At 36.4% G+C, this 12,124-nt stretch overlaps 1 protein-coding gene across 5 annotated transcripts in view; it reads left to right on the top strand.

The window, feature by feature from the left end:
- LOC127444907 (FERM, ARHGEF and pleckstrin domain-containing protein 1-like) overlaps positions 1-12,124 on the top strand; it is a 141,141-nt gene that overhangs the window by 102,822 nt on the left and 26,195 nt on the right. For all 5 annotated transcript variants that reach the window (XM_051704557.1, XM_051704559.1, XM_051704560.1 and 2 more), the window contains 2 exons: positions 3,663-3,752; positions 9,831-9,964. In XM_051704557.1, the coding sequence (XP_051560517.1) occupies positions 3,663-3,752; positions 9,831-9,964 (224 nt within the window). The remainder of the gene's footprint in view (positions 1-3,662; positions 3,753-9,830; positions 9,965-12,124) is intronic.

The raw sequence follows: 12,124 nt of genomic DNA on the forward strand, positions 1-12,124 counted from the left end.
ATGATTGGGAAGGTTAATGTTATTAAAATGAATTGTGTTCCAAAATTCAACTACCTGCTTCAGTCTCTCCCTGTAGATGTCCCCCTCTCTTATTTCAAGCAATTTGATAGCATAGCGAAGTCCTTTATTTGGAATGGTAAGTGCCCCAGGTTAAATTTCAATAAGTTAAATAGGCCAATTGACAATGGTGGGTTAGGCCTACCCAATATTTTGTTTTATTATTATGCGTTTGGTCTTAGACATTTGGCTCATTAGTCGCTTGAGAGAGCCCCACCCTGGTTTTGTATTGAAAAGGAAGTTCTTGCCCCTATCTCGCCACTGCAAAGCCTTTCGATCAAACTAGCCGGAGAGGTTAAGTCGCACCCCGTTATTTTGCATTTGCACTCGATATGGACAAAAGTGTCCAGAGTGTTTAATTCGGATATTTATTTAAACGCAGCCTCGAGCATATGGCTGAACCCTAAACTATGTATTAATAAGTCCCCTTTTTGTTGGTCAGATTGGATTGTGAGGGGGGTTAATGCACTTGGTGACCTCTATGAGGGTGGAGTATTGAGACCTTTTGAAAATTTGGTTCAACATTTTGGCATTCCCAGATCTCAGTTTTATAAGTATTTACAGCTTCGCCACCTACTCTGCACTATTTTTGGGAGTGGCACGCACCCCCCTAAAGCGGCAGGTGCTTTGGGAGAGGTGATTGCTGCTTTTGGAAAAGGCCACGAAGCATCAGTGTATTACTCCCTGCTAATTCAGAGTCTGGGGGATGGAGCCTTGACTTTTCTCAAGAGAGTATGGGAAAAAGATTTTAATTTGGTATTGGAGGATGGAGTGTGGACTAAGATTCTTAAAAATGTCAAGTCTGTATCTAGAGATGCAAGGGTTCGCCTTATGCAATTTAAGATTTTACATAGATTTTATTGGACCCCCTCTAGATTATATAGGCTTGGTCTTAAAGACACACCCACTTGCTGGCGATGCCAATCAGAAGTTGGAGACACTACCCATGTCTTTTGGGGGTGTGTTAATATCCAGGAGTTTTGGTTGAGGGTTCAGAGGTATTTGTGTGATGTTTTGAACACTCAGGTTTTGCTTTGTCCCAGACTCTGTATTTTGGGTGATGGGGCGGTCATGCATTTAGGGGATAATTACATAAAAAATTGGGTTCTGACCAGTCTCATGATCGGCAGGCAAGTAATTTTAAGGGGTTGGAAGTCAAGTGGAGCACCCTCTTTTTCGGAGTGGTGTGTGTAAATGGGGAGGGTAGCTGCATTTGAAGAGGCGGTAAGTAGAAGGCTGGGGTTTAGGGACTTATTTGCTAAAAAATGGGGCAAATATTTAGTTGTTTTGGGGGACTTTTGGGGAGGGGATGTGGAGAGTGCAGTTTAGTTTAATCATGTATGTTTATTATTATTTTATTTATTTGTGTATTTATATATTGTTGAGTTTTTTCCACTGTCATGTGCATAGGAATCAATAAAAATGTTAATTACAAAAAAAATTACAAATAATGGGCCAGCTTTTGAAGAAACAAAGATGCTAAATGACCTACTGACAATGTCATCGAAATATTGATTTGCTTGGTTGGAAGCAGGAACGTAGAAACCAATTGAAATGTTGAGTTGAACACAAAAAAGTTATTGATTATCTACTAAAATGTTGAGGGGAAATTCTGAATGCAACTAGAATGATTGCTTTGCCTATGGTAAGAAGTGTCAATTGTGCTGCCCGTCAATTCAACCTCCTGTTTTGTAGATTTCAAGAGCTCTCTACTAATTTCTCTTTTGAACATTTTCTGTGCTTGAATTGAAACCACTCTAGACAAAATAAGGCTGCAATGAGGAGTGGAAAGGCTGCTTTAAACACGCAGTTTTAATATCAGAAGTACCACTACAATTTGGATCAAGTGTCTCTGTTTACTTCTCAGAATAGGAGACCTAGATAAATCCAACCTAAATTCCAGTCTATTTAGGACAGAATGTGAGGCAAACCAGCATGTGGTTGAGTAAGCGGCTGTTTTACTTTCACGAGGTGAAAGTGTGCGTGTTTTTTGTGCGTGTATGTGGGTGACTATCAACTTTAATGATGTCTAGAAGTCAAGTACTGGCCTTAAACATTAAGATTACTATTCCTACTTGTTTGACATTGTGCAGCCTGGAATGTTGTAAATAACCAAGAAGGTAATTTTGGGGTCATTTTTGCCCTTTGTGCCTGAGAATTTCAGGAATTATTATTTTTGTACAAGTAACCAATGCATGACATTTCTCTTTCAAAACAAGTTATGTGCCAACTGTTACATTAAAACAGGGCCTGAGTGAGATTTATGTCCAGGTCAGCCCCCCTCCCCCCATGATAACGATAAAACCAGAACACAGCAAAAATATGCAATGTATGCAATTGCTTGAAAATTATTTAAGCTCTCCATGTCTTTATACCACATATGGCATTCATTTATATTTTCACTTTATGACATTAGACTTTAATGCATCAGTTGTAAAATATCTTAAAGGAATAGTTCTCCCCAAAATCAAAATTCTCTCATCGTTTACTCACCATCATACCATCCCAGATGTGTATGACTTTCTTTCAATTGCAGAAGTGAATGAGAAGCATTTGAGATACAGACCGAAACCTAATTTTTGACCGGCCCACCGGGAATTTCCCCAATCCTCCCAATTAGCCACTCCGGCCCTGCATTCAAAGTGTTTTGAAGTTAAATGGTACAAGATTGAAGATCAGCAAAAATGGTTAAAAAAAATTACTAGCAAATCGTTACACTTCACTATATTGTTTTAAGTCCATTTTATTTTTTTTTAATTTTGCCAAGAACTATATTTTTTCTGTAAAAATGATTGCTGAGCTTGACAAGACCAATTTAACCCTTAGAGACTGAGCATAGCAGAATCGCAAAGCTGGCTTACAGCAATTAATCAATAACCATTTTGTTTTTATTAATATATATATATATATATATATATATATATATATATATATATATATATATATATATAAAATGTATAAATATATAATGTATAAAAATATGGAGTGTCACAGCTTGCTAGTCAACTCAAAGCAAAATATGCTAAACAAATTAAGATATTCCCATAGACTGCAGTTGTTTTCTGAAGTCACACAAAATTCACCCCAAAACAAAATATGCTTAAATATATTTAAGCATATGATAGTGTGTGTATATATATATATATATATATATATATATATATATATAATATATATATATATATTTTAACCATCAGTGGTTTCCTAAAACAAGATCAAGGAGTAAAAAAACAAAATATATCATGAATCTCTATGCTTGAGTCTCTGAGTGTATAAAATGAAATCTTGATAAAGACTATATATGCAGTATATAGATATAAAATAAAATTGTTATACTTTAACATTTCTGTAAAATTAAAACTTAGTTCAGTATCCTGTTAATTATATCAATAGTCAGTCTTGGGAACACAAATGGGGTACAAAATTTCCATTTCCTGATAATGACCCACAAGTTTGAACACTAAACCAGCTAAAAATCTCAAAGATTAACTGATTTACTAGTACTGTTGTTTAACAAATTATAAATCTCTTATTCTTTCATAAATGTTATTGTTCCAATTTCTCTCTAATTCCTTCACTTCCGCCTCCCTTTTTTCTGGTTCCAGCGGTTCCCGACTGACAAAGCTTACTTCATTGCCAAAGAGCTCCTGACTACAGAGAGGACGTATCTGAAAGATCTGGAGGTCATCACTGTGGTAAGAATGTGTAAATACTCACTCATGTAGTCAGTATGCCAGATCTGAGTATTTACAGTCTTTAGCTGTCTCAGTGTTAGTTTTACAGTAAATACTTAAGTCAAAATTGCTCATGGACTGTCTGGGACATTGCAGCTATGAATTATGCTGTCATTTACATTAGTTTTACATTTAAATAGTAATAATAATAATAATCCATCATAAAATTAAAAAATGTATATTTTTTATTGTAAAATTGTACTTTTAAATGGTAAATTGCACAATTTTTATGTTAAAATACTTTCTGTGAAACAGGTTTGAAACGTGTTTGAGAAGTTCTGCTTGGTGCCGCAAATGCTGCAGAAATTACCTTCATCTTTTAAAACTATTAAATAGCATGTTGAAAAATAATTTCAATTTATTGCTGAATGATTGATAGCTCACTTCCAAATGCAATCGTTAGATGCGTATTTTTCTCTTGATGTTAAAAGGGAAAATGTTATCAGTCTTGGGTAAGTTACTCCAAAAAAGTAATCCACTTCAAATTAAATTTTACCTCTCTAAAAATTTTAATCAGATAACTTTACCAATTACTTTATTGAAAATTAATTGCATTACTATTTAAGTTACTTTCTAAAAAAAGACTTTCCACTGAAACATTTTTGTTTTACACTAGATGAATAGTCATAGGGTGCATGGAAATGCAAACAGATATACATATTTATTTTAATTTATCAAATATTATATATTTTAATAATATTATTTGAAAAATATCTCTAAGCCAAGTGATGTACTTAAAGGTGCAGTATGTAAGATTCAGAAACCCTTGTTATTAATGACACCTGTGGCCGTTAAGTGAAGTGCAGCCATCTACCTGTTGCTCGTGATCGCGCTTGTGCACACACTCCATAGGGACGCGATGACAATGACGTAACGTGCAAAGAGGCTGAACGTGATTCACCGTCATCATGCTAACAGATGAGGTAGCATAATTAAAATTACACAATTATGATTGTTTAACTACAAACTTTGAGACTGTATATTATATTTGACTCTCCAGTGCTGGAACAGGGCTAAAACAAAGTGTGGATATAGGTCTGACTATGCGAGACTGTAGTTTGAAGTAATCACTTTTCTTGCATGATACATTGACTGCATTTATACGTAGCCTATGTCGGCATTAGCTAGCTAACCAGCTTTATCAATAGCTGTTAGCTAAATTTGGTGGATGATGACAGTAGCTGTTTATAAAATAGACTGTACATTATAAATATGTTGACACAATTCAGTATTGATGTGATTCCATCACAACTGTCATTTTGATATATCGATGCGCTATTGTTTTATAATAATAGAATGTATATATTTTCTGTATAACCAAGTTACGTTACACTAATGAATGGAGCTTTTTGCATTATCTTGAACATTGTCTAGCATTCATTTCATGTGTTATTGTAGTTTACCTTGCTGAATAATTACATATTAACATTATGTCAGTTACTGTGAATCAGCATTGATCGTTGAAATTATTTGAAAGTTACGAAGCAAGGTAGCTTGCAATTCATCAGCGTTTATTAATTTATTTATTAATTTATTAATATTATTATTATGTTTTTTTTTTTTTGGGGGGGCTTACTCAGAGTTTGCGTAGGAGTCGGTGTTGTGTTTCGGCCGTTTGCTGGATTCCATCTCTAAGATAATGTTACCTGGTGTTGCAGTTTGATGTCACTGTTGAATAGTGGAAGAGAAGCTACTGTCTGAGGCAAGGCTCTCGGACAGTACACATCCTTCGGATTTTTCCAGCAAAAGCGACCTGCTCCCTTCCCATGAAAATCAGTCTACAGGCTTTAATAGGCAACCTAGGAAGTCCAGGAAGGGCTAATTTTTTAAGTTGCGTTACAAGCCGTTCACACAATGGCAAAAAAAAAAAAAGGCGAATATTACATGAAAAATGTTACATATTGCAACTTTAAAAGTAATTTATTTAATTGACCATAAATTAACTACAATCTCTGATTACAAAAATGTTTAATGCAATTGTTTACTAAAAAGTAATTAGATTACAGTATTTAATTACTTCATAATCAGATTACACCAAACACTGAAAGATATAATGAATTAATCGGAACATTTTGGAATTACTTAATTTTTTTAAGTTTAACTAAAGCATTTCTGATAAGATTTAGACATTTTTCTTTCACTCTTTCTGTTCTCTGTTTCTTGTTTTCTCCTGTCTACCTGTCGGCGGTGTAATTCATGTCATTGATGTTTTACAGGGAAGCGTACAAAAGCTGCTGGTTGTTGTTTTTACATGTCTCATAAATATTTTCTTTGACTTCTGGATGTGAGGTTGATGTTTGAGATCAGACCGTCACACCCACCAGCTTGCATTATTACAGCTGCATCTGTTCAACAGCTCCGGCACCTACAAGAACTCAATATTTGAACAAAACATCACTCCCATTATAACCAGTGAAGCTGTCTGCACTGCAAGCACATGACTTTAAGTGTATACTGCAAAAAAAATAAAAAAATAATCCTTGATTTCTATTTAAAAATGTAAAACTTTTAAAACAAGATCAGTTAACTAAGAATCTAAATTCCCATTTTATATATATATATATATATATATATATATATATATATATATATATATATATATACACAGTTGTGCTCAAAAGTTTGCATACACACACATAGGTGCATAGGTGACACACACAGGTTTAAATGGCAATTAAAGGTTAATTTCCCACACCTGTGGCTTTTTAAATTGCAATTAGTGTCTGTGCATAAATAGTCAATGAGTTTGTTAGCTCTCACGTGGATGCACTGAGCAGGCTAGATACTGAGCCATGGGGAGCAGAAAAGAACTGTCAAAAGACCTGCATAACAAGGTAATGGAACTTTATAAAGATGGAAAAGGATATAAAAAGATATCCAAAGCCTTGAAAATGCCAGTCAGTACTGTTCAATCACTTATTAAGAAGTGGAAAATTCGAGGATCTCTTGATACCAAGCCAAGGTCAGGTAGACCAAGAAAGATTTCAGCCACAACTGCCAGAAGAATTGTTTGGGATACAAAGAAAAACCCACAGGTAACCTCAGGAGAAATACAGGCTGCTCTGGAAAAAGATGGTGTGGTTGTTTCAAGGAGCACAATACAACGATACTTGAACAAAAATGAGCTGCATGGTCGAGTTGCCAGAAAGAAGCCTTTACTCCACCAATGCCACAAAAAAGCCAGGTTACAATATGCCCGACAACACCTTGACACGCCTCACACTGTAATTTGGAGTGACGAGACCAAAATAGAGCTTTATGGTCACAACCATAAGCGCTGTGTTTGGAGAGGGGTCAACAAGGCCTATAGTGAAAAGAATACCATCCCCACTGTGAAACATCGTGGTGGCTCACTGATGTTTTGGGGGTATGTGAGCTCTAAAGGCACGGGGAATCTTGTGAAAATTGATGTTATCAGAAAATACTGGCAGACAATTTGCATTCTTCTGCACGAAAGCTGCGCATGGGATGCTCTTGGACATTCCAGCACGACAATGACCCTAAGCACAAGGCCAAGTTGACCCTCCAGTGGTTACAGCAGAAAAAGGTGAAGGTTCTGGAGTGGCCATCACAGTCTCCTGACCTTAATATCATCGAGCCACTCTGGGGAGATTTCAAACATGCGGTTCATGCAAGACGACCAAAGACTTTGCATGACCTGGAGGCATTTTGCCAAGACGAATGGGCAGCTATACCACCTGCAAGAATTTGGGGCCTCATAGACAACTATTACAAAAGACTGCACGCTGTTATTGATGCTAAAGGGGGCAATACACAGTATTAAGAACTAAGGGTATGCTGACTTTTGAACAGGGGTCATTTAATTTTTTTCTTTGTTGCCATATTTTGTTTTATGATTGTGCCATTCTGTTATAACCTACAGTTAAATATGAATCAGTTAAATTTAATATGAATATTAAAAGAAATGTGTTTTGCCTGCTCACTCATGTTTTCTTTAAAAATAGTACATATATTACCAATTCTCCAAGGGTATGCAAACTTTTGAGCACAACTTTATACATACATATATATATATATATACACTGCCATTCAAAAGTTTGGGGTCACTTGCCTGAAATGTTTCACATGATCTTAAAAACCTTTTGATCTGAAGGCGTATGTTTAAATGTTTGAATTAGTTTTGTAGACAAAAATATAATTGTGCCAACATATTAATTTATTTCATTACAAAACTAAAATTTTATTTAAAAAAAAAGTTTTTGAAATGGATGACTTGGACTGAATAATAAAGAAAAGCAGCCAATAAGTGCACAGCATAGATGAGAACTCATTTAATACTGTTTTAAAAGCATCCCTGTGTGATACCTCAAGAAGTTGGTTGAGAAAATGCCAAGAGTACGTTTCTGCAAATTCGAAGCAAAGAGTGGCTACTTTGAAGATGCTAAAATATAACATATTTTGTATTTATTTTGGATTCACAACATAATTCCCATAATTCCATTTCTGTTATTCCATAGTTTTGATGGCTTCACTATTATTCTAAAATGTGAAGAAAAAGTAATAATAAAGAATGAGTAAGTGACCCCAAACTTTTGAACGGCAGTGTGTGTGTGTATATATATATATATATATATATATATATATATACACTGGAGGCCAAAAGTTTGGAATAATGTACAGATTTTTGTGTTTCGAAGGAAATTGGTAGTTTATATTTACCAAAGTGGCATTCAACTGATCACAAAGCATAGTCAGGACATTACTGATGTAAAAAAACAGCACCATCACTATTTGAAAAAAGTCATTTTTTATCAAATGTTTGATCTAGACAGGCCCCATTTCCAGCAGCCATCACTCCAACGCCTTATCCTTGAGTAATCATGCTAAATTGCTAATTTGGTACTAGAAAATCACTTGCCATTATATCAAAAACTGCTGAAAGCTATTTGGTTCGTTAAATGAAGCTTAACATTGTCTTTGTGTTTGTTTTTGAGTTGCCACAGTATGCAATAGACTGGCATGTCTTAAGGTCAATATTAGGTCAAAAATGGCAAGAAAGAAACAGCTTTCTCTAGAAACTCATCAGTCAATCATTGTTTTGAGGAATGAAAGCTATACAATGCTTAAAATTGCCAAAAAAAAAAAAATAATGAAGATTTCATACAAAGGTGTACACTACAGTCTTCAAAGACAAAGGACAACTGGCTCTAAGAAGGACAGAAGGAGATGTGGAAGGCCAGATGTACAACTAAACAAGAGGATAAGTATATCAGAGTCTCTAGTTTGAGAAATGGATGCCATACATGTCCTCAGCTGACAGCTTCATTGAATTCTACCCACTCAACACCAGTTTCATGTACAACATTAAAGAGAAGACTCAGGGGTGCAGGCCTTATGGGAAGAATTGCAAAGAAAAAGCCACATTTGAAACAGAAAAACAAAAAGAAAAGGTTAGAGTGGGTAAAGAAACACAGACATTGGACAACAGATAATTGGAAAAGAGACCCATTGAGCTTTTGTGGGATCAGCTAGACTGTAAGGTGTGTGAGAAGTGCCCAACAAGACAGCCACATCTATGGCAAGTGCTACAGGAAGTGTGGGGTGAAATGTCACCTGAGTATCTGGAGAAACTGACATCTAGAATGCCAAGGGTCTGCAAAGCTGTCATTGCTGCAAGTGAAGGAAATAACTCTTAATAGTAGTTTAAGAAGTTCTGAATTTTTTTTTTCAAATTGTAATAGTAATTTTTCACGTTATTAATGTCCTGACTATACATTGTGATCAGTTGAATGCCACTTTGGCTGCCTGAGTGTGTGTGTGTGTATATATATATATATATATATATATATATATATATATATATATTATACAGGACCTCTGTAAAGAAAATATATGGACACACCTTCACATTCTTTATTATTACTGCTGTACACATTCAAAATAATAACCAAGTCATTGAAAGTATTAAATTACACAAATGGAAGTGTTTGAAGTGTGTATGCAGTTGATTTATTTAAGTAAAATTATGCTAATATATCACTATTATAAAGCTTCTCTTTTCTGTCTTTTTAATTTCAGTGCTTTCAGAAGTATGTGGGGAAAGATGAAGCCATGCCAGATTCATTGAGCAATCTCATATTTGCCAATTTTGAACCAGTGTACAAATTCCATGAGAGTTTTCTGAAGGATGTGGAGCAGCGATTGGCTCAATGGTGTGTACTTCACGTGTGCGTGTGTGTGTGTGCTGAAGGCAAGAGTTAATTGTGTTAAGAGTGTATGCAGAAACTGTCCCAACCAGAACAGACGCGCTTAAATGAGTGATTTATCATGATGAATAAACACCCTTTCATCTTCTAGTCAAAACACCAGTTATGCTGCATCAAATTTACTCGGTCATAATGTGTTCACCATCACATGACTGAAATATCATTACGTCATAACGCACAACTTGTTGAATCTCTCAACTTTGTAAGAATTTTGCAATTTTCTGCACTGTGACATTATTTTTAGTACAATTAAGCACATTTTCGCTGCGTGTCGTGCCTTACAGTAATTTGAAATCTTTTTACTGGCCCCACCACAAATTTTTGATATTTTTAAATGTATATTTACACTGATCAGCCACAACATTAAAACTACCTTCCTAATATTGTGTGGGTCCCCTATATACACTATATTGCCAAAAGTATTCGCTCACCCATCCAAATAATTGAATTCAGGTGTTCCAATCACTTCCATGGCCACAGGTGTATAAAGTGAAGCACCTAGGCATGCAGACTGCTTCTACAAACATTTGTGAAAGAATGGGCCGCTCTCAGGAGCTCAGTGAATTCCAGTGTGGTACTGTGATAGGATGCCACCTGTGCAACAAGTCCAGTCGTGAAATTTCCTCGCTACTAAATATTCCACAGTCAACTGTCAGTGGTATTATAACAAAGTGGAAGCGATTGGGAATGACAGCAACTCAGCCACGAAGTGGTAGGCCACGTAAAATGACAGAGCGGGGTCAGCGAATGCTGAGGCGCATAGTGCGCAGAGGTCGCCAACTTTCTGCAGAGTCAATCGCTACAGACCTCCAAAGTTCATGTGGCCTTCAGATTAGCTCAAGAACAGTGCGTAGAGAGCTTCATGGAATGGGTTTCCATGGCCGAGCAGCTGCATCCAAGCCATACATCACCAAGTGCAATGCAAAGCGTCAGATGCAGTGGTGTAAAACATGCCTCCACTGGACTCTAGAGCAGTTGAGATGCGTTCTCTGGAGTGAGGAATCACGCTTCACCATCTGGCAATCTGATGGACGAGTCTGGGTTTGGCGGTTGCCAGGAGAATGGTACTTGTCTGACTGCATTGTGCCAACTGTGAAGTTTGGTGGAGGGGGGATTATGGTGTGGGGTTGTTTTTCAGGAGCTGGGCTTGGCCCCTTAGTTCCAGTGAAAGGAATTCTGAATGCTTCAGCATACCAAGAGATTTTGGACAATTCCATGCTCCCAACTTTGTGGGAACAGTTTGGGGATGGCCCCTTCCTGTTCCAACATGACTGTGCACCAGTGCACAAAGCAAGGTCCATAAAGACATGGATGAGCGAGTTTGGTGTGGAAGAACTTGACTGGCCTGCACAGAGTCCTGACCTCAACCCGATAGAGCACCTTTGGGATGAATTAGAGCGAAGACTGCGAGCCAGGCCTTCTCGTCCAACATCAGTGTCTGACCTCACAAATGCGCTTCTGGAAGAATGGTCAAAAATTCCCATAAACACACTCCTAAACCTTGTGGAAAGCCTTCCCAGAAGAGTTGAAGCTGTTATAGCTGCAAAGGGTGGGCCGACGTCATATTAAACCCTATGGATTAAGAATGGAATGTCACTTAAGTTCATATGCGTCTAAAGGCAGATGAGCGAATACTTTTGGCAATATAGTGTGTATATATATATATATATATATATATATATATATATATATATATATATAAAATACACAGTGCATTCAGAAAGTATTCAGACCCCTTCATTTTTTTTTTCACATTTTGTTATGTTGCAGCCATATGCTAAAATGCTTTAAATTATGTTTTTTTTTTTTTTTTTTTTTTACATCAATCTACACTCCATACCCCATAATGACAAAGCAAAAACAAGGTATTTGCTAACTTTTCAAATGTATTAAAAAGAAAAACTGAATATCACATTGGCATAAGTATTCAGACCCTTTGCCATGACACTTGAGGTCTCAGTTGAAAATGCATATCAGAGCAAAAACCAAGCCATAAGGTCAAAGGAACTGCCTGCAGAGCTCAGAGACAGGATTGTGTCGAGGCACAGATCTGGGGAAGGCTATAAAGAAATTTCGGCTGCATTGAAGGTTCCCAAGAGCACAGTG

Source organism: Myxocyprinus asiaticus, chromosome 8 (genome assembly GCF_019703515.2).
Source record: "Myxocyprinus asiaticus isolate MX2 ecotype Aquarium Trade chromosome 8, UBuf_Myxa_2, whole genome shotgun sequence".
Taxonomy (NCBI): Eukaryota; Metazoa; Chordata; class Actinopteri; order Cypriniformes; family Catostomidae; genus Myxocyprinus; species Myxocyprinus asiaticus.